The sequence below is a fragment of the Falco peregrinus genome, chromosome 5 (genome assembly GCF_023634155.1).
Source record: "Falco peregrinus isolate bFalPer1 chromosome 5, bFalPer1.pri, whole genome shotgun sequence".
In the NCBI taxonomy this organism is placed as follows: domain Eukaryota; kingdom Metazoa; phylum Chordata; class Aves; order Falconiformes; family Falconidae; genus Falco; species Falco peregrinus.
Window position 1 is genome coordinate 91,632,500 of NC_073725.1, and position 23,603 is coordinate 91,656,102.

The 23,603-nt window shown below is 48.1% G+C and overlaps 1 protein-coding gene across 2 annotated transcripts in view; it reads right to left on the bottom strand.

The window, feature by feature from the left end:
- Positions 1–54: 54 nt before the first annotated feature.
- LMCD1 (LIM and cysteine rich domains 1) overlaps positions 55–23,603 on the bottom strand; it is a 36,320-nt gene continuing 12,771 nt past the window's right edge. For both annotated transcript variants that reach the window (XM_055805930.1, XM_055805931.1), the window contains 5 exons: positions 18,723–18,811; positions 15,845–16,100; positions 10,511–10,846; positions 4,393–4,608; positions 55–3,896 (listed from right to left, as the gene is read on the bottom strand). In XM_055805930.1, coding sequence (XP_055661905.1) covers positions 3,738–3,896; positions 4,393–4,608; positions 10,511–10,846; positions 15,845–16,100; positions 18,723–18,811 — 1,056 coding nt within the window. In that variant the 3' untranslated portion in view covers positions 55–3,737. The remainder of the gene's footprint in view (positions 3,897–4,392; positions 4,609–10,510; positions 10,847–15,844; positions 16,101–18,722; positions 18,812–23,603) is intronic.

The window sequence follows — 23,603 nt, forward strand, 5'->3', positions numbered from 1 at the left end:
GGGCTGCCAAGGCAGCCTGCACCAGCTCAAGGTCATGCACGCAGCCAGACAGCATACGGTGGTCTTTGCACAGGAGCTTTTATTTGAAACAATGGACTGGACACAGCTGTGGCACAAGATGCTTTTCAAATAGTCACACAACACAGTCTTTACCCTTAGCCTGTTCCCGTGATACACAGTCACCCTGGGAAATACTTCCATTTTTATCCATTTTCTGGGCAGCCCCTCCGTTCCTTGCTCACAGCTGGCTCTCCGCTAGGCCAGCACACCCCTGTGAATTTAACTTTCATGAAAACCAGAGCTCGTGACCTGCAGAAGGCAGCTGCAGCAGCCTCCTTCATTCTAGATGATAAACCATAACAAAACACAGCGTAACGTCTTCACTTGGGGTTGAGTCTCATGCTTACACTGAATTTCAGTATCAAAACTGAAGACTTGCATATCTTTTGAGCTGTTAGATGCATTAATTTCACGCTTTTGCTCCTGACACTTGAGAGGCACAGGATTTCGTTAAGCTGTTTAATTGCAGTAAATTTTTTAGCAGACAGTATTTTGCCAGCTGCAGAAATACCCAAAAGGTTTGAGTGGATGCCAGCAGTCCAAAAAGCCCGAAGCAAGCATGTGTATGCTGAAACAGGGACTTCAGACTTCAGAAGAGAATGACAACTTATAGATCACAAAATAAAAACCCGAACTAGAACACACTACAGTGGCATCTTTTTTTTTCCAAGTAGCCGAATCAAGGCATTAGCGATGGAGGACTGTGTTAACGGAGATGGACTGTGCAAGAAGTTGATGCTACTATGTGCAGGCTGCAGTCACAGTTCAGTAAAATAAGCCCAACAGAAGTATGTCACCAAGGACAGCCCTTGTACGTAAAGCAGACTCGCTCGCTCTCATTTGGAGGCTGCACCACCACAGGGGGGATGCTGGGGGTGACCCAGCTCTGGCCCTGAAGCCCCTGGGAGCAAGGACAAAGGGAGTGCCACCCACCATGGCAGGGGACAGTGACGCAGTGCTGGACGTGGAGGCAGGCTCCGGTCTCGGCGTTAGCTGTGGTGCCAGCGCTCCCTCCAAAACCCTGTCCGCTCCCCCTGCCTCCACTCTGACATTTCCTCAAGCTCCCACCACGCACATTCTTCTGCAGCAGAGAAAACAAAAGCCACCTCTTCTCCGCTGCCTCCCTTGGAGTCTCTGTTGGTTTTTAACCCTGGCTGTTTGTGAAGGGCGATCCCCTTTCCCCACACACCTCCCCTGTGCTCATTTTATCGCAAACCCCACAAGGACCACACAGCCAGCCAAGGCAAAGCAAACCAAAAACACTGAGGGAGAAGACTGCAGCTGCTGTTGAGTTCTCTGTGATGGCAGCAGTTTAGTTAATAGTGTTTCACTTTTAGAAACACGGATATTCTGGGCTCCTTCCGCCCATTTAATTTTCTTCTAGACACCTGTGCAACGGCTGTGCACCTACCTCACAGGCAAATTACTCCAAGAGGTAACCAGCTGTGTGCACAAATGGACACTGACTTTCCATCAGGGAATGCTGTTCGGATGTTAATGCCTGTGCTGAAGTAGTGTTTCATAGGTGATTCACACTATTCTTATCACTGCTTACACAGAGTGTATGCACTTTTGGCTGCCTTAACACTGCAGGGTTTAGAACAACGAAGTGTCTTAAAAAAAATAATTACAAAGATGCAAAGACATTTCCCTTGTAATAAAATGAAGAGGCAATAAAGCTAAGCAGTGGTCTTGACTTTTCATTCCCATTCCCACTTTACTTATAACCAAAGTGCCAGTATCCAAGGCTGAACCAAGGAAACTATTATTCCTAGCACAGCTTCAGGTTTACACATCCTCTCTCCACTTGCAGCATCTGACCAAATTTACAGAAACAACACTCTGAGGCACTCAACACATCCATTGACTAACTCCAGAGATGGACAAAGAGCCCCAGGAGCACGTCCACCACTATACCCTGCAACACACCTCTGTCACCCCTGCAGCTTTGGCTGTTGCTGCCACCTTGGGATCTTCCTGCTCTGCTCCAGTAGCAGCATTTCATTTAAATACCCCAGCATTTCCATGAATATCAACCACACAACAGCACAGGTCTGGACAAAGCGTAAGAGGCACTCACATCCCACATACAGGTATGTCTTTGCACCACATGGGTCTCACCTACTCAAAGACAGTGATGGCCCTGACCTGCTCCTCCCCAGCAGCAGAGCGGGGCGTCCCTCGATGCATATGGCAGAGTCCAGCCCACAGCTCACATACTCTGACCCTGTCGCAGGTACAGTTTCTCCCCACTCTTACCTGCAAGTTATTTTACCATAAGCAAGCAAACATCCACAGCACGAGAGCACGCTTTAAAGAGAAACCAGCGCCTTCTGTAGCAGAAAGAAAACGTAGCAATTGTGAGCTCCTTGCACACTCCCCTCTGCAAAAAATATTCCAGTTCTCTGGCAAATAATGTAGACATTTAATATAAGAAAAAAGACCAAGCACAGAGACATCTGCCAGCCTGGACTATCTGATATTTTCAGTGACTAACAGAAGCATCGCTTGATGTAGGGAACAAACACTGTCCGCAGAGACGCACCACCAGATCCTGGGATGGTGTCACCCCTACCAGACCCAAGAGGTGACAGGGACCTTCCCTAGGGCCAGGAGAGCTGCGGAACAAGAGGCAGGGCAGAGCCCAGGGCAAGGCTGCTGCCAGCTCCAAGGGGAAGGTACGGTTCCCCAGTACTCCGAGGGGGTCACTGACATATCGCAGGGAAAAACTGGCATCACAGCTTCACAGGCACAGCCTCCCCCCCACAAGAGAGCTTAGGCTGGAAAGCTGTTTTCCATAAAATTCCTCATCAAGCCCAGCCAAAATAAAGGCCCATACTTTAAATGCTTAACGACCTCCAGCGTGGTGGTCAGAACACAATGCTGCTCTGTGGAAATACACTCGCCTGCAGTAACAGGCAGTCAGAGGCAGGAGAGAGGCCAGGGAGCCTGGTCGCTGGGACCTACCAGGAATGCTTTTGCATTCCAGTTACAGGGCTAAAGCTCACATGGGCTGAGCCAGTTGGCTGCCCCAGGGCAGAGCTGCACACCCTTCCCATCTTGCCAGGATTAAACCAATCACCCTGTGTGCCAACTCATTATTTTTACATTATTGTACACTCGGGAGGAGAAAGCTACAGCTACGCGTTGCTGCAATTTTATATCATTTGCTGTCAGAAAGTAATGACCTGCGTTAATCAAATTCTTCAAACCCATTGCTTTAGCACAGTTGTCAGCAGCCTGCAATGGACACTTCCAGTATAGATTTCAAGAAGTAGGAACAACCCCTGTTTTTGACTGTAGGTTTAGTATGCCAAAAGTTACTTTTGAGATGTGTTGTTTCCAAAAGACTATTGCAAGATCTTAGTCATAAAAAGCTTGGAGAGACTTTATAAAAATAAAAAAACAGCACAACACAAACCCTCCTTTTCAGTCCCTCCTAGTCAGATATGCCATGTACCTCCCACCTGCAGGCGTATGAGCTTCCTCTGCCTCCTTCCCAAGAAAATATTCTCCTGCAAGCTGTATTGGATGCAAAGGGGGCACTTAGTTGCTTGCAAGTGAATAGCCAGGCTCTAATTTTTTTTTTTAACCTTCTCATTCTCGTGTACTTGTCAAATGACCCCCGTTCTGGTGGGACCTTGGGGAGCCTGCTTCGCCCCTGGGCTGCTCCCTGCTCAGAGGCGTTTGCTTTTGCTGCAGGTTGCACACAGGAGGCTGGTGTTGTCCAGAGTGAAGGGTTTGCCCGTCAGCAGCGTCTCACACTCCAGGCAGGCAAAGTGCTTCTTGTGCCAGGCCATCCCTTCTGCCTGCTGGTAGTCCTCCGAGAAGATGATCTACGGGACAGACAGACAACTGCTTATTGCCACCATCTCACCAAGCTGGAACAAGGCAGGAGCAAGGAGAGCCAGTCCCGTGCCTCCCACCAAGCCCATTAGTCATGGAGGCCAGACTTTGGGAATAGGTTAATAAAAGGTGCAGAATACACTTGAGCAACTGAGCCAGTCATGAGCTGCAGTTAAGCACTATAAAACCCTCACATTTGTAACGCAACTACAGCTGGATTGCTGCTCTGAGATAGATACAACATAGCTAGCTGAGACTGTAATTAACATCACGCTGCTTCACCCCATATTTATTTTTTTTTTTAGGCACCTCCAGCTCCCTGGGGCAGCCACAGCCCTGGTGACCAGCACCAGAAGGATGCTGCTCCCAAAGAGCATCCCTGGAAGCATGCAGGTGGGCGAGCAAGTTCAGACACACGCCAGGGAAGCCTTGAGTTAGCCTGCACCAGGACCCCGCATGGGCAGAGGAAAGCCGGCTGGTGCCTACCTCATCGCAGCCGGCGCAGCGTGGCCGGAGGCTCTCACAGTAGTGGCGCCCGCACCAGGCAGCCCCACTCTTCCAGAAGTAGATGAGGTCGACAAGTGGCTCGGAGCACTGGCAGCACACGAAACACGCCGGGTGCCACTGCCGCGAGTAGCCCGCCCTGTCAGCATAGACCACCGGGCAGTCCCCTGGCACCACCTGCTTGCAGGTCTCGCAGCGCTGCAACAGAAAGGCAGGCGAGTGAGCGTGGGGACAGGACAGATGATGTTCAGTACAAGGGACAGATATTTACTTCTCAGACATACCGATTCACAGCATCTTTTCAATGCATCATTCCTAACCACGCAGCTGGTAAGGAGCACGGCTAGCCAAATGGAACAACACAATCCCCAAGCATGTCCTCAACGCTTCCCACTTCTATGCAGTCTGAAGGACCTACTGTGCTCCTGCTTGACATCCCATAGCACCAAGGTAGACAGTGGAAACAAAACATTTAATTCCAGGACTGCCAAGCTGTGTGGCTTAGGTTGGTTTTGTTTGAGCTCTTGTTCTGTGAAGGGAAACTTCAGAATAACAAAGCCAGCTCTATCAGCCCAGCAAACACAGCAGTCCGAAATGAAGCTACAGAAACAGCGCAGCGAGGTGGAAGAGCAAGGAAACACTAAATGGCAGAGAAAGCAATGGTTGCAACTTGAGAAAAGTGCCGGGAAAAACATCTCAGTGGTGTAGTACAGGGGTCCTCAAACTTTTTAACCAGGGGGCCAGCATGCGGATGAAGTGGCAGGGAGTCATCTGCGGCTGCTCGGTTCCCCCAACCCCTGGCAGGGGCGGGGCAGTCTGTAAATACCGGGGGCCTGATTGAGGACCCTGGGGGCCATATCCAGCCCGCGGGCCGTAGTTTGAGGACCCCTGGTGTAGTAGGACTCTGACAACACAGAGAGCATCACAGGGCACCCACTGCCAACAGAACCAACATCTCCCAGTCTACTGCTCCACATCCCATGCAAACATCTGGACAAGTGCTACCTATGGATGGTGTCAAGCTGAAGTTTAATTAAAAGTCACTATAAATATGTATTTACCAGTCTTGATCTGGAATACTGTTTACTCTCTTCCAGCCATGTCCTCGGGCAGGTAAGAACAGCACTACCCACCATCAGCTAAATGCCTGATCTTTGGGACACCCCCAAGCTAAAACCAACCTTCACAAAAATCCAGAGGTTCTCCGGGAAAGAGTTAAGACATCCCATACTGCAGAAGTGCAGCACGTCAAAGATGTTATTTTGCACAGAGATTAGGAACCTGGTTCTTTTCTCACTGTTTTTTGAATATCATGTCCATGCATAAGACAGATGTCAGTCTACAGATTGCAGCAGAGCGCTTTCAATTTATAACAGTCTGAAGAGACAGAATCAATTTGGCTAATCTGAAGATTAATTAGCATCTGTGCATATTACACACAAGACCAACTTGGTTTACTCCTTACCTGTGCCTGCAGAGTGATCCTACGATTACTTAAGAGCAAGCTTTAAAGCTCTCCTCTCCGAAGCTGACGGGCTGTTATTTAAGTTCCCATTTAGGTCTGGATAGTCCAAGTCAGGCTAATAGCTTCTGCGTCTGTGCTTTGTCACTCCTTAAAAGAAGTGCTCCTAAGTAGCAGCTGGAGTCTCTTCCAGCAGAGCCCTTGGCTGCAGGGGCAGATGTCTACGAGCAACCTCCACAGCAGTCTGGCTAAGGCTTTTATGAAACCAAGACGCGGCGTGAGGCAGCTTGCGTGTCACACGTGTTGGGGTTTAAGCTGCTGTGCCCAGCCAGAGTGTGCGCACAGTGGCATCCCCCCTCCAGGCAGCACAGGGTCTGGGGGTTGGGAATTTCCCTCTGCTTGGACAACCACTTTGCTTACAAACACCCCAATTCAAGTCAACAAGCTTGTAAGAGGCGGACAGAGGAGACACAAAAATATTTTTTTTCATTAGAAGGTAAACCAACAGTTCCTGAGCTCAGGAGGACATTAGGAATGGGGCAGGGACTGAGGAGCGGGCCCTCCCATGGGACAGCTGTAGTCCATGTCCTGAGGAACACCGCCCTGGAGGCACCACAGCCTGGGAACCCTGCACTGGGAGTACAGGACCCTGCCACAACCCCAATAAAGCAGCTGCAGAAATGGCCCCCCGGGGTGCAGAGGGAGTAGGGTTTCTCCATGAGCATTAAAGACAAGCTCCCCACTGTGTCCAGCCCCTTTTGCTAGTTCATGGCATGAGCACTAAGATGACTCTTCTTTGCATCCTGAGAGTTTTCTTAAACTCCTTTTTCCCTTTACACAGCAGAAGGCTACAGGTTTATCTACACTCATCAAGTGCCTTTTCTTTATTTTATCACTATTATTTCTAGCACACCATGCCGTGTGCTATTGCCTCCTCCTCCATTCAGTCCGGATTTTCAGTAACTGCCCCGCAGTCCCTGAAGTGGTTCCATCATGCTGATGGGCATCTCCTATTTTACCAGAAAATCTAGTATGACAGGCTAAGGAAGCACAAGAGGAGAGGCAAAATGTTTCCTGGCTTGGCTTTTCTGCGAGTCTGAAAGGGGATATGTCTGCTTACACTGCTCCCTCCGCTGCAACGGGCTTCAGGCACATTCTGAGCACTCCCAAAACCCACGCCAATGAAGGAGTAAACTCAGCGCAGTGCAGAAGCTGTTCGGTTTCTGGTCTGTATGAACACAAAAACAAGTACATGAAGCTGCTGTGCTCTGTGTGGAGCGGCTGCCAGAGCATTACTCCCGGCACCCTGGCCCTGCTGTCAGTGAGAGCAGAGAGGCACTGACAAATTCTGCACCCACCATAAAGGGCCCAAGGGCTGTATTTTTCCCTACACCCTGATACCTCCCCAAGATGATCTTTAAGGTCCCTTCCAACACAAACCATTCTATGATTTGGATGACTTGGGGCACCAGAGAGCCTGACCCTGCAGCTGCCTCCACACTGTCACCCCCAGATCCATCCATCCCAGCTTATCTTACAAGATCTAAACAGCAAGAACAAACACCGGCAGCTTTCCAACTCTGAGCTCAAGTTTCTTGCCAATAAGAACTGTTAAAAGAACAACTTATTTTGCTGTTTCTTTCTATGACAATTATTCACAGGGCTTTCCCTAAACATCATATAACTTCTATCCTCCTGTCATTTACACACTGAATCAGAAGTGGCTCTTCAGCTTAGTACTCATTTTGTATCTCCAGCATGTAGGGAGAGGAGCGAAGACTTTATTAGCAGAGTTACCAGAGGTGGTGGCCAAGAAAGTGTCCCTTTCTCCTAAGCTGTTTCAAACTTCCTTTCTCCGTGGGCTGCTATCTTCCAATGACAGCTCTCACAGAGGGTGCTCCCCAGACACCACAAGGCTTCTCCTGAGCGCTCACTACATTGCTGGCCTCAAGCTTTTTGGGACAATGGCTAATTTTGATCACTGCTTTGGGATTCCAACACCAGAGGACTTTCCAGTTCTGAGGGGGTTAAATACGATTTTATGTTCAGTAGAGAACATTCAGCTTGTAGGACAGAATTATTACAGTGATAGGGCCCCCCTCTGCAGCCAAGATGAGTTCAAAAAGCTGTTTGAGCTCAGATGCCTCGCTCATGGTGATTTAGATAGGCCCTGTATGTTTTCCGTTACACGCCAATTTCAACATAGCTGGTCTAGGTGTGCAGTAAGGTTTAACAGCCTTGGCACAGGGACCACAAACATCCAAGGCAATCATTCAGCTTTGGTGCCTTCTGGGTTCATTCTCTTCTAGAACAAGGGTAGTGGTCTTTTGTTAGCTGTGTCCCCACCTCCAGCCCAACGCCATCAGACCTTCAGTAGGACTTGATGATCTTAAGGGTCTTTTCCCACCTAAATGATTCTGTGATTCATAAAGCTATAGTTCAGACTCACACCTTGATCTGAAATAGCCTGAAACCAAGCTGCTGGTGCCAATTAAGAGGCTTGGTATTCAGCAGATTCAAGTCTGTGTCCTACTTCCGATTGACTCAAAGAAACGCTGCACAAGCTGCTCAAGAATCAGGATCTCTATGTAACTAAGCTATTCAGCACCCTATGTTCCCCCCTACGCCCTTGAACCAAAGCCTTCCTCATTACAGCACTCATGCAGGTCTGAGGGTTGGGACAGACATGCTCCCAAGCCAAGGACAGCATGCCCTGGAGTGGCTCTGGGCAGGCTGGTGGCACTCATGGGGATCACCTGCAGCACCCCAGAGAGCAGCAGTGCAGGGAGGCTCAGGGGAGCTTCCTCAGGCTTGGGATCAGGGATCATATTTAAAACCCAAGTTTTAGTAGACATGTAGGAGATGGTCACAGCAATACAGAAGTACCTAAACCTCCACATCTGGAGAATGCTGAACTACATTTCAACCCTGAATACATCAGCAATATACATTAAAGCTTCCAGTGTTGTTGGCTTCATGCATGTCATCATTTGTCAGTCTCTCTACATCTACTCTCAGTCTTCATATAGCTCATTTTGCTCACATCTACTTCCAGCCTCACACATATCGCAAAGTGCTATATCTCATTTTTCTATGGCAGAATTTTTCTTCCAGGGCAGTCTTGTGAAAGCCAGCAGACATTCTGGAAGCACATTCCAGACCTTAGGACACAGTCCATTCATATCAACTCAGCTGCACTAATTCCTGCATATGAGATCAAATTAAAACAGGCAGTGCTTCATTAGAGGGGGAAACAGAAGGTCTGTGTTCAGTACTTCAAGAAACCACAGTACTTCATAAGCTTGCTGCGAGCTGAGCTGCCCAGTGCGTCAAAGTGGATCTTCTGCAACTGCTTTTGAAGCAGTTCCATTTTTCAGCTAGCGCCATGAGAAAAATGATGCTTTAAACTAAGGATAACAACATCGCAGTTATGTATTTATTTGGAAGGACAAACACAGTCTAAGTAAACCTTCATTACTACAATTACTTTTATTAATATGTTTAATGGAAATCTTCCTTTTTTGGCCATTTTTTTAGCTTAAAATTCTTTGTCCAATTCAGTCTTTTTATTGCAATAGTGAAAAACCTTTACTGTAGTGCTGCACTCAAAGTCAGATGCATGTTAATAGAGAAGGCGGCCATAGCAGAGGGGAGACATTACCCAATATGGAATGAAAATGAAAACTGCTCTTAACATGTTACAATCTCAGTGCAGTAATGGCAAGAAAAATCTTGCTGTAAAAACACTCAGACACCATTTTTTTTGCAGCTTTACATCCTCTGCTGCAACTCACTCACAAGTGCCAGTAAGAAATATATTCATTCACTGTATTTTATGATAAGCATTTATTCTGCAACCACAATGGCCACTCCAGAATGTGCTGGAAGAATATAAATCTAAAAGGGTGTTAGGGAGTCTCAATCATTTCCTTGTGGAAATGTATTTTTATGCCCCGAGACACATGTGGTCTGTTCAAAGTTCCCCAAAGTGATCACAGCCCTGGGAGCACTACCTCCATATTCACAGCTTTGCACTAACTAGACTGAGCCACCACCTCCTGTCACTTGTGGTCTTTCCACTCGCACTGGTCTGGAAGCCTAGCTAGACATACTCACTAACTCGCAGTAAAAAAAGTTTCTGATCCCGAGTATTGATTCACAATCATCCAGGGGTATGTCACACTCAATCCTTCAGAGCTGCCAACAATCTAAAGCTGAGGTCACCAGCTCCAACACCTAGCAGAGAATTTACTTACCTTGGTGGTTCAGCACAGCTTTTGCGGTGGAGGGAGGGAGGTGGTGAAGAGGAGATAAGCCACCCCTCTTCAACACTTGTGCTCAGCAGGGCTGGCAGGAGCTCGTGAGGGTCCCACTGGAACATTTCACAGTGCTGTAGCAAAGCATGCTATGATGCAACTAAGCATCGCAGCACTGCTCTGGTAGTTCAAAAAAGCGCTGCAGCAGACTTGCAGAAGCCCATAGGAGCAATATTGTAAACAAGGAACAGATAACCCTGACTGGTGCAACTTCCCCCCAGCCCCAGCTGGGACAATCTGTTCTCTGAAAGCTGCCCAAACTCAGAGCAGCACCAGAATGCCCCTGCCAGCCCACCCCATCACCGCAGAGCCCCACACTTACATAGTGCCCTCCTGCTGGCACACTCTCGAGGGCCCCATTGGTGGACTCGGGGAGTTTGCTGGCAGTGATGCTCTTGTCCTGCTGCTTCCCCTCCTCTTTCCCACTGCCACCCTGGCCTGGCAGTGCCACCTCCCCAACACCCAGTGCTTCAGCTTTGTACTTCTTCACAAAGTCTTCCATCAGCTTCAGCTCGCTCTCAGCGAGGCCACGGCACTGGGACGGGTCCTGGTCATACAGTGGGAGCTGTCTCATTAGCTGCCGCCGGCGATAGTACGCCCCATCTGTCCCTGCCACTGGCTGCATCTCCTTTGGGATCAGCTCCATGTACTGCATGGCCTGGGACAGAGAGAGCACTGACTGTTACTCTGAGCCAGCATTAGCATGCCATATTCCAAGTAATTTGGCAACAAGGCTGCTGAAACGACCAGAAACCCATAAACACCAAAACCCAAGACCAACCAGCTTCCTACTGCCTCATGACATGATGGGGAGAGCTCTGGGGAATGGGTTGGAGGCTGAACCAAGAGCACCCCTCATAGCCCTCATGGGCTGCATGCAGCATAGTTTACAGTATTGTTTAACTGATAAAAGGGGATCTTTTAGTTTTAATACAGGAAAAAGTAGTCAAATAGCAGTTGAGTCTATAGGTAAGTCAGCCACCAACTCCACCCAACTATTGATTTTGCACTAAAGGGAAGGTGTCTGGTCACAGATGCCCTGCAACATGGAAAGTAAATGCCAAGAATCTCCAAAATAAGATCTCCTACTCAACTGGTCACTACCCAACATCTTAAAAGCAGAGGAAACTGATTTTGCAAGAAGTCTGTCCCATGATGAACCAGCATTTGCAGGATGGTGGGGTCTGCACAGTTAACTTTTGGCCTGCTGCTAAGGGGAAGGGAGTTTCCCACTCAAGGCAGTGTGTTTCCCTATTGTAGTGTGAAGAGCTAAGGGGCAGCCAGTTGGCTCTCTGCCATTCCATTTTAAAGACCTGCATCCAGCTGCACTAGATTTGTTTCTTACTTGGTCAGCAGTCAAAAACTGAATTTTTGAAAAAGATAGAGAAGCAATTAACTGTTTGCTGTACATAGTCTGGTTCAGTATAGCCTTATACATACAGAAAGGTTTGCACAACACTGAACAACTCATGTCTGTAAAAACTTCAAAGCCACTTTCTACCTCAGCTACTTTCAGCCAGATAGCAGCGTTGCAGGGCAAGATTCCTGCCTGAAGATTCACAACAGCAAGAGATAAATGACTTGATGGAGGCAGGGCTTCTTCCCCATTTCTTGGATGTTAACATCGCCACACATTATGATATTACACATCAACACTCAGTATATTGTGCCTCTGTGCAATGGCAGGATTCATACCCAGGAGTTTACTGGGGAGGGCTGTTGCCCTGTGGGAGAAGGTGCTGCTCAGAAATAGCTCGTTAGAGAGCTGCAGGATGCTGTAGAAGTGTTCTGGTGCACAGATGGCTTTTGCAGAAGTGAGAAATCCTAATAGGAACTACAGAAGCAAAAGACAAGAATTGGCCCAGGCCTCACACAGGCACTGTCTCACAAAATAAGGATACTGCCGGTGGTACCTGACAACTGGAAAGAAAAGCAACCAAAGCCTCAACACTGTAAAACCATAAACATTAGGACCACGCAGATTATGCTACACAGACTGTGCTGGCTTGGTTCAGTCACAGCAAGAGCTCTAGCAGAGTAGTAACATGGTAGGATCTTAATGGAAGAAATTCTTAATCCATTACAAACATGCCAACACTAATGAACACTCATACCAGAGCTACAGAATAGCATCGCACCAGCACATGCATCTGAAGCGTCTTGTTTCACTCCAGCACCAGACTCTCCATTGCCAATACTAAATTTCTCTCCCGCTTTCAGCACTGACAAGCAGAGTCTCAAGCCTTTCTTAAAAGTACAGTTGGACCGCTCAGCAGCAGGTTTCAATATCAAGGGATCAAGGAAATGCTTAAAGTTATAATTGCAGAGGTCATAAAATGTGTCCAGATAATAGGTCAGGGGAAAAAAAATTCAACCCAACACCAAAAACTGACATGAAGGGTAATAGAAAGTTGTTTCTTCTGCTGCTACCATGTATTATTATGGTCAAACACTTTACTATGTTGCTTTAGCGCAGATAATTGAGGAAGAACATTTTAGGGTTTCAATGTTAACTACTGGATTTTGGAGATATTTTATGATCTGTTTTTTTCCCTTTCCCCAAGGATCCTGAATATCTACTTCATGACTTCTCCAGGCACAGCTTAATGAAAACATGCTCTGAACTTCCTCCTATTATTGGACCATCCACTTCAGGACAACAATATTAAAAACAATCCCAAGTTTCCAGTCTGCCTTCAGAAGGAAATTGCTGGAGTGAGCCAGTTACGCACTAAAAGCTTTTTGGCCCAAATCCTTTTGAAACTATCCTGAGAATGGCTGACATCCAGCATTTCTCCTATAAGTTTTGTCAAGCTGATCTTCAAGCCAAATTTTATCAAGGTTGTCTTCAAATCTCCTGCATGTTGTTTACTGCAACCAAGATACCTTCCAGTCTGTTCAGGTGCTATAAAGGGCTCAAAAGATTTCACGAGGCACATAACCCCTGGGCATCCCCTTGCCAGCACTGCAGGAACAAAGGTTGCTGCTGCGGGTGGGAGAGCCGCTGGGCCCCCCAGTGCAAGGGGCTGCATGCAGCATCACCCCAAACACGCACTCACAAGGGTACACTGTCAGGGTTCAGGAAAGCAGCCCAGGAGCCTCAGAATTCAGGCATCCTTCACAGCAAGGAGCCAGCTGTGCCCTGAGGTGCCGGCAGCGTCATGCTGCAGCCAGCTTGCAGAGCTGTGAAACCTGGGTTTCTGATAAATCCCAGGCTGGGCAGCACACTTAATGAGCCGGGCTGGGTGGGAAGACTGCCATCATTGTTCTCCCCATCCCTCACAAGCTCCCCGATTCCCCCGGGGACCTGTGGAAGGCAAACACTGGTTAAACAAACATTCCTGCTGGGCCAGCTCCTACCAACGAAAAGAGAAAGGAAGAGGAGGCTGCGAGCAGTTGTGCTATGATGGAATGGCTGGGCAGCTGGGGTGTGTGGGGGTCTCGGTCCCTCATTAAAGCTTAGTGGTCTGCTTCATTTAGCACCACAGGCCCCAGCTGCATTCCCAGCACAAACTCCATGCCACCCCCAGTCAGCCCTTCCAGGGGGGTGAGGGCAACTGAGCTTTAAGAAGAAACAATCAGTCTGCCTCATGGGTCTGCAGCTGCAATTTCACATTTGTTCCAATTGTTTTTAAAAAAAAATCTGGTTGCAATTTTCAGCAACTTTAAGCTATTTATTTAATTTGAAGAGCAAAAGCTGTCCACTAATGACAGTGTAATATATAATGTTTTAATACCACAACACAGTTAAAAGCCAGTTAAATGCTTTCCCTCAAAAAGTGCTCTGCTGGCTAACACTTCCACATGCCAAAACCACTTCCATGCATTCCCACACAGCAGCATTGCTTGCCCAGATGGAAACCAGCCACAGGAGGGAAGGTGGGGCTGGGGGCTTGCTTTGGGATCCATCCCTCAGCATGGGACAATGCTCCCCACCTCCCCTTTATACCTTGAGTTCTCTTAAAAATATTACTGTTTACGTTTTGTGATTTGGACCAGACTATGTTTAGCTGTAAGGGAAAAAAAAAACCAGCTCCAGTGCTGAATCTGGGAGGGGTTCCTCAGGCAGCAGCAAGGGGCAGAGTTCATGCCCACACAGGCAGGATGCTCTCAGCCACAGAGCGGGGCTTAGCTTTCCTCCAGGCTAGCACACCTTGGCACACGCAGCTTTCCCATGACTGCTCCCTGCGGAAGGAAGCTCTGCAAGCCTGCTGGGGACATGCATAGGTGGCTGCTGCACTTCAGCAGAGGTGGTGGGAAGGACCCTGGGCACAGGGGCTCCGAGCCCACTGCTTCACTCTGTTGCCCTGGGTCACTGCTGGAGGATGTTCTCCTGCTTGCAGAAGAGCATTGCTGCAATGGAGATAGGAGCCCTGAGGCACAGCCACTCAGCTGCCCACCAACACCAAGAGAATTTAAACCCCTTTCCTCTGCTTGCCCGGCAAATCTGAGCTGAAATTAAAGAAAACAGCATTACAAAGAAGTTAAGCCACAAAGTAAGCACTGTCAGCACACTGTTATGGCATTCCTAGGGACATTCATGCCTGGGGCAGAGGTGATGCAGCACTCAACAGGAAACCAGGCTGTGTTCTAGAGAGGCTCAGGGACATTCTGTGACCGAGAGGTACAAGTGAGCACTAGCTGCACTCCTGGTTAATAAACCTGAGATGCCAGGCCTATTTTAAGACCAAGTTTTTAATTGCTATCTTAGCAAGCAAAGAAAATAATTACTATATTAAAGATGACAGTTATTTTGCCATTATCATTAAAGCCCATTTCTGTAACAGAATAATTTACAAACACATCACTGAATTTAGGTACTGCATTACTTCTTTCCACGTTGATTTAATTTCTCTGCTTTTGAGACAGACTGAAGCATAATTTCTGAAGTGTTTGCTGAAAACCCCCCTCCAGGTTAGTGGAAGTCTCCCAGCTAGCTACCTCCACCTGTGCTGGCTCTTCTTGGGGCAAGCTCACACCCAGATTTGCAAGAGATCAGACTCAACAAGCAAGGCAGGACCTCCCCCTCCAACAGGGAGGTCAAAGCCCAGGGACAACTCCTCCTACCCAAATAGCTTGTCTCCCACAAACCCAGTCAAGACCTGGCATGGATTTAAAAGCATGGCGATGGGTGTCTAGAGTTAATTTGTTGTCCTTATGGAGGCCCCACAGCTTGCACAGCTTTCTGCCTCCTGGGGGTGTTTAGGAAAACAGACCAAATCCCAGCCCAGACACCCTGAGAAGGCCTGGACAAATGACTCCCACACCCAGCCTGGGTTTTTGGAGCATGCAAACACCTGCGTGGGCTGCACAGGCATTGTACAACTGGCGGGACAGCAGAGACGTGATCTCTTCTCAGCAACGTTTTTATTGGACATGAACTTTGGTAAAGCAGCAATCTTTCCAGTTGTAAACCTGTTAAGACTTTTCCTAGAAAGGCAAGCAAACCTATAAAAACACAAAGGCAATCCATTCCCCTCTCCTACCTACTATGGTTATTTACGAGGTTTTCCAAAATACTAAGTGTTATGTGCATTTTTGCTCTGAGGCAAACCAAGTGTTTTGCTATTTATCCAAAAAACTTCGCTCCAGACCCAAGTTAAGTTCTCCATTAAGTGACACAACTACCCACCAAACACACCATGGATTGTCTTACCAGCTTCTGGGTGAGCCCTGGTGGAGCCCACTCGTACGTGATGGTGTCGAAGGTGGGGTCTTTCCGCGAGACAATGGGGTTGGTGATGATCATGCGGTTTCTTTTGTAAATGCGAATGCCATCACCTCCTTTCACCCGGGCAGTGAGCGTGGCATACTTGGAGTCTGACAGCAGGCGCCCAATTTTCTGATCATCCTCCATGTCTGAGCTCAGGCTGTGATCCTCCTGGCTGCATTTGCATGATTTACAGATTTTCCTGTGGGCGAGAAGCACGATCATCCTTTCACTGCAAACTGGGCAGGGGGAGGCACATGATCATGCAATGGCTCAGCCATGGAGCATCAGCCTCTTCCAAAGGTTAAACGCAGACCAGAGTTACGGCATAAGATAAAAGGCTCATGTGGCCTGCGCCACACACAGGAATTCAGCACAATTCATAGAATCATAGAACAGTTTGGGTTGGAAGGGACCTTAAAGACCATCTAGTTCCAACCCCCTGCCATGGGCAGGGACACTTTCCACAAGCCTAGTTTGCTCCAAGCCCCATCCAGCCTGGCCTGAGCACTGCCAGGGATGGGGCACCCACAGCTGCTCTGGGCAACCTGTGCCAGTACCCCACCACCCTCAATGTAAAAAATTTCTTCCTTGTATCTAGTTTAAATCTATCCTCTTTTAGTTCAAAACCATTACCCCCTGTCCTGTCACTACAGGCCCTACTAAAAACCTGTCCCCATCTTTCTCATAAGCCCCTTTAAGTACTGAAAGGCCACAAAAAGGTCTCCCCCGAGCCCTCTCTCTTCTCCAGGCTGAACCACCCCAACACTCCCAGACTGTCTTCACAGGAGAGGTGCTCCAGCCCCCCCCAATCACCTTTGTGGCCTCCTCTGGACTTTCTCCAACATGTCTATGTCCTCCTTATATAGGGGGCCCCAGAGCTGGATACAGTGCTGCAGGTGGGATCTCACCAGAACGGACCAGAGGGGCAGAATCACCTCCCTTGACCTGCTGGCCACACTTCTTTTGGTGCAGCCCTGGATACAGTTGGCTTTCTGGGCTGCGAGCATGCACTGCTGGCTCATGTCCAGCTTTTCATCCCAGAGGGAACAGCAGTGACAGAGCAGAACGTTACAAGCCTGTAAGTGCTGTCCTCAGGCAAAAGCAGCTGCAGCAGCACCAGCAGACTGCTGCCTTCCACCCGTGGCGGGGAGCTGCCACTTCCTTTGAACAACCCGTACAGCATCATCACTACATCACCGATCCTGACCAGCCAAGCACTAGCCTCGCCTCTTACGAGGCTTTACATGCCACTGAAAAAATTACCTCTAAAAGAAGAATTGATACTTGTGTCTATCATTTCAATTACAATAGCTATAAATCATAAAGATAAGTCTATAATGCCACTCTCTGCTGGCCAGCTTTTCCATCAAATCCTAATAGCAAAAAGGACAAACTAGCTCTGATGTAACCCCAAGTCCTTCAGCAGGATTCTGGAACAAGTATCACTCAAACCAGCCTTTAAGTGAGTCAAAAAACAAAAGCAATTCAACCCAGTGAGTGTTATAAAGTTTGGATTTCCACACAGCCAAGGTACTGAAATTGGGAACCGAAGGCTGCAGGCACAATTGCATGGCACCACCGTGAAGCCCACTGAAGCATTTCAGCAGCACAGACAGCACACCTGCAGACCGCCAGCTCCTGGGCACCACTGGGACAGGACCCAGCTGCAGTCCCCAGGAAGCAGGGGTTCTCCAGGCTCACAGAAGAGTCTAGTGTTTTGCAAGACAACATCAGAGGGCACCAATTCTTTAATTAATAACATCTGGATAGCTCCCATTCCAAAGCCCCCTTTGCTTCTCCTGTTTTGGATCTGCATGCAGGCAGGGCAAGGCAGCAGCCCACTGTCCCTGCCCAGAGGTCAGCTCCCACCAGCTACTGATACCGGTGGCTATTTACCTAAATTTGTGTTTAAGATGAAAAACTGAACATAAAGTATCAAATAACATGACACTTCTGGCACCAAGCATAGCATTTCAGCCATCAGGATACACTGGACAGCCAGCAGCCACAGCCACTGTGGTGCTGCTGAGCCAGATGCAACACTAAGCCCTCAGCAACAGCTTTGTTTCACTCCATTAGCTCTGCACCCACGCTCACCTCAGGGACAAGGGTGACAGACAGGCACTTGGCACTACTCCTACTAACTGCATGAAATCATCCTTTTGGTCAGCATTTCCCTGCCTCCAAAGCAAGCAAGGGCATTTGTTTTCAGCAACTAATTTCCAAACAATCTGAAAGACTAGGAGGCCAGCATGCAGAGGATCCGTGCTCCAGCATGCACACTGTGCAGGACATCAGGGGGCTTGTGCAAAGCACAGCATGCAGCAGCTTCAGCACCGTGCCCCACTCCTGACATCCCACTGAACAGCACCAACCACAAGATTGTGCCAGGGACAGTCCTGTGGCAGGTGAAACTCTTCTGCAAGATGCACCATCTCCCACCCCAGCTTTCTGCTCTTCTCAAGCCACACCTTGCTGTCAAGACCTGCACCCAACCTAGCAGAGATAGTCTCAACTCCCAGGGAGCAGGCAACATTGGCAAAAGTGGAAAAAACAACCTACCACTGAAGCTTGGTTTAAACACTTGTGGAGTAGACCAACTCAAAAAAGAACAGGACCAGTGAGGGAAGGGAGATGGAGAGCACGAGCACCTTCTCAACTCAGTACTTGTCCTAGCCAGACATCATGTCCTCTCCACACCTCCCAACACCACTCAAATGCTCTGCAGTTCTTTACACTCAAAGTCACTGAAGTTTGAATACCAGCAGAACCAAAGGGACAGTGTCAAGGCAGGGCCCATCAAGGCCAAGATGTTACTTACCTCCAAGAATGTGGCTCAAACCCCATGCACGTCCCTCTGCAACGTAAACAAGGCACACCTCTTCCCGACTGTGGCTGGCTCACTGACATCTGGAAAAGAATAGGACACTGGAGTTGGAAAGGCTTTATTCTCAAAGATTATCTGAGACTTGAGGACTAATATTCCTTCAGACATTTGTTTCTTCAGCCACACCTTATGTGCTGTAAAGCCTCTAATCTCCCAACTGCCACTTGACCACTGTCCACACAGACCTGCTACAAGTTTATTTAGGGATGTTTGGGACGAAGGCTTTCACCTTAAGGTGAGGTAAGATGGCATATCTGGAACAGCAAGAGGGGGTGGCACATCAAACACTGATCACACACACACACCATCACATGCACAGAGGCTTCAGGACTCATTGAATCGTTGGTTTTATTCAGCTTACATATTGCGTATAAATCTGTGCAAGTCATAAGTTTCATGCAGTGAGACATGGACATGTGTTGCCATACCCTGATGCTAAACTTTCTTTACTGCAGCTTGGACCTCCTTGGACTTTCTACAGGGGCTCAAGTGTATTTCAGGAATGTGGCATGTTTCCACGCCTCTGGCACTGAGATTTATGGGTAGTCTCCACTATGAACAGGAAACTCTGTGGGGAAAGGCCATAGGGAGGAAAGGGGGGGGGGGGGGGGGAAGAGGGCTGCACTTTCTGCTGCTCACCGAAAACACAAGAAAGTCACTTACACACATGGGTGCTCACTGCTGCACAGGGTCCTAAAACCTCCCAGCAGGTGATTGAAGTGCAAAAATCCACAACAGGAGACAGTAACACTGGAAAACCCCCACCTATTTTAGTGTCTGTGCCATGGATTTATCAAGCATGGCTTTTTGACTGTGAAGAATGCAGGAGGGTACAATGGGAGACAAAACCAAAGTACTGCAGGAAGCATCAGGGAGAAGTGACATCACAGGATGCTGAATTTCTCTCAGCCTGGTTGTTTTTACAGAAACTCTCAAGACTCATGTCTGAGACGCACATTTGTTCCGTGTAAAAATGGACCTCAGGAAAACAAGGACAGTCCCCTCCCCCCAAGACACAAACACACTGCAGAAGCAATGGCAGCATCACTGGTGCTTTGCCCCATCTCAATGGATCTGACCCTGTGCAGTCAGAGACTAAGCTACAGGGTGGTCATCCACCTCCACAAAAACCTAGTAAGTCCTTAAGAAGCATTATGGAGTGTCAAATCTCTTGCAATTTTCTGATCACTTTGGACCTTGCAGTCTGCATTTTCCATTAAGGCTTAACACAGAGGTCTCACACCACCTACCTTTTTTTGTGCTCTCTCTCATCTGTCAAGTTTTTGTGTAAGACCTTTCATCCCTCTCAAGCTCATTCATTTGCACACACACATTTAGAGCCCATCAGAACAGTTAAGGCTGCAGAGGTTTTTAATGCTGGAGACGGGTGTTGCCTGCCTATGCAATATTGATCTAGGCCATGTGCTGCGATAGTCTTTCATTACAAGACCATACACTATTTAAAGTCAGCACTTTTCATGCCTCCTGCTGCCCTCATCCCTCGCCCATGCAGGCTGCCAGCCCTGTGTCCCCTAGACTGCAGCGAGGGGACAGCCTTCCCCAGCTTTACATGGGGATCGGCAGAGGCCATCCTTGCCAAAACCTATTTGCAAACAGAGGGATCAATAGCAGTAAAAGAACAGAGGTAATTTTTAAAGCATGCATTTAGGGGAAAGTGCTCAGCTCCATCACTCTGCAGTGCTGTGGGTGGCTAGAAAATACAAATTCCTGTTTGAGAATGCTCTGCAGGAACCCTGCATGGGTGGCCGGGCACTGCAGGCAGCAGCTTAGCTGGTGACCAGCCCTAAGCTCTGCCCAGCAGTGCAGGGCTCCACAGCTCAGCTCCAGTGCCAAGCCAGTGATGGTGCTGGCAGCTGCTCCTTCCTCCCACCCCCACCTGGAATCACCCATCCTGCTTCCAGCACCAGCTCCTGGGCTCCTCAAAGCTCCTGCATGGACCTGGGGCACCTCAAGGTCTCCTTGGACATTCAAAGTCATATTCTATAGCCTTCAAAAAGAAAAGGTTATCTGATGGCACTCAGTTAGGAAAGACATTTAATTTACTTGAGAAACCTAGTGTTGCTAATAAGGAAAAAAGCTTTTATGAGCAGATAGTTCTAGAAACAGCTGAAAGCTGACTTGCCAATTTTAAGGTAGATGACAAGCCTTTACATGCTTTTTTGCACAAAACTGTTAAGTCTCCATACAAAGCTGCTCATCCTTGAGAAACACAGCCCAAAGGTTACGGAACGGCCCATTTCAGCCTAATTTGCCCAAGGGACTGCTATTTCATTCGTGCGTCTGCTTTCACACGTAGCTTTCACCTCATTTTTCACCCACAGTTTTTTCAGATATTTTGAAGCCAGTGAAAAGACCTCTCACCCTGGGAACCCATAAAAATACATCTTAAAAACGGTCTTAAAATGCACACATACTCCACCCTGCTTCTAACATCCAGAAAAATAGGATATTTTTGATTCTTCAGCTGCGTGCCAGCTCTCCAGAACAGATAAAGACATTTAAGCCCACTTAAACTTGCCAGTTTTGGAACCACATGCTAGATGCCTACTAACTGATGGGATTTTTTTAACTGACTCTGATCTTAATGAGTCAGACAGAAGCTGAGTATAGGCAAGGGACTACACATGGTTGTTTATTTAAAATACAAACATCTGGATTAAATAAACTCATTTGGGAAAGTTTTGTTGCATACAAAGGGAAAAGCATTGTTAGTAACAAGAAGCAGTATATGAACCCCCCCAAAACAACCCAGCACTTCAGAAACTAGTGAAACGTTGGCGCAGGAACTCACAGGCATTTGAGAGTGATCACCAGCCTGTGACCTCCAGTGACACACAAACCCACTGTTTTGCTGGGCTACCTCAGTGTTCGCAAGCCCCTTTCTTAGTAATTTATTCAACTTGGTAATTTATTCTACTTGTCCAAACATGACTCCTGCTTCATGTCAAGGTCCAAGCAGTAACCAAGAGGTTAACTGCTCTTTACTTAATCTAAACCCCATGGAAGTACCACCTGACTCAGCACTCTCCAGAACACCCTTGTACCAGCTCCAGAGCAGGCTGGCACTACCCATCACCCCAGTTAGCCAGAGGACTTCTGTGTCCAGGCTGCTGGATCTGTTCCAGACACCTATCCAACTCCAAATGCTGCCACACAAAGGGTTGGGCATGACTGTCCATTGCCAAGGGCAGGGTGAGCACCCTGAATCCTACCAGCTGGCAGAGCTGGAATCAAACAGTTCATGCCCCACACAGCCACGGACGGAGCAGCCAGCTCATGGATGGACACACAAGCCAGGCAAGTGTTTCAGACCCAAGGGGCACCCTGTGGCACAGGCCACCACTGTAAGGTTTACCAGACCAGCCAAAGTGAGGCAGGGGGCACCTTCTCACCCACTGACCAGGCACAGCACCTCTGCCAGCACCCCAGGGACTGCTTTTGAACTTCCACTGTTGTCTTGTTGCAGTTACACATTTACTAAGCCCAAACAAATACAGTAAAATGGATTACATTTAATACAGCAAAGCCTCAGCTCTCATCTACCAGTATTGTTCTACTTGAAGAATCAACCCATTGGCACCGACAGGCAATCCTTGCCTTTGGGTTATACAACAAAAGCTGATAATCCACTTCCTCAAGACACAACTAAGTCCTAGCCATTATTTTTGGCCACATACAGCTTCAGACATCAGCAGAAGACCTTGTTACCAGCCCTCCTGTTTGTACACTGCTCTAGCCAAGATGGAATCACATGTCTTCGCAACCAGAAGCTCCAGATCTCATTGGGAACTCTTGTTTGCAGATGTCAGTAGCATAAGGCTCCTTACTGTGCAAGCTACCTGCAAGTCTGGAGCTATAGGAAAATATATGGGGAAACCATGTGGGACTTGAGTGGCTCTTCAAGGCAACATGTGGCTCCTGAGACAGTTCGAGTTTCTCTGCCTTTGGAGGTACTGGTCTTCAGCAGCAGGGGAAGGTGCTGAGATGGCAGCTCAAGGTGACACCAAGTCTCAGGGACATCCCTGTGGCATAGGCAGACCTTGCCAGGGCAGCAGGAACAGCCTGGGTGAATACTCATGGGGGCAGGGCAGTTACCCACCAGCTGCTGCACTGCCTTGTCCCACAGGCTCAGACCCCTCTGGGCAGCGTTTCCTCATGGCTACTCAGAAGCACAGCCACATCTATCTGGAGGACAGCATTATTCCTCACTCCGTCATAAGCAGAGGGAGGCTTGAGCCACTCAATTCCATCTCCGTGCAGGGGCCAAACACAACAGGCAGTGCTGCCTGTTCTTTGGGCTGCCTGGTCAGCAGGACTCTCTGCCCAGATATGGAGCTTCTCCTCACAGCTCCACTCTGGCTTCTCAACTATGCATAAAAGGAGATTTCTTAAAATAAATAAAAAAAGATGCAACACTAAAAAACCCAAACCCAGTAAGATAATGTGAAGCAAATGCTCCCCCACTATCAGACTCCACCTATGTCCAAGGCCATTTGGGAACAGCAGTATTAAATGAGGTGATACTAAAGTTTAAGATAAGAGTTTGAAGATATTTGTAATGTCTTTAAAACAAGTTTGTCAAACTGCTTGGAAGAAAAGCAAGTTCTGCTTACCATGACTAGATATACAATGCACTGCAAGATTTCTGGTTTGGCTTTTTGTGTCTTATAGCATTCTTGCTATTAAAAGAGAAAGCAAGTCAGTGCAGAGGAAATTCTTAGGTAGTGAAGTGATAGGAAATTGAGGCCATTCTACCCACAAAAACATCTCTGAACAATCTCAGCAATAAGCCAG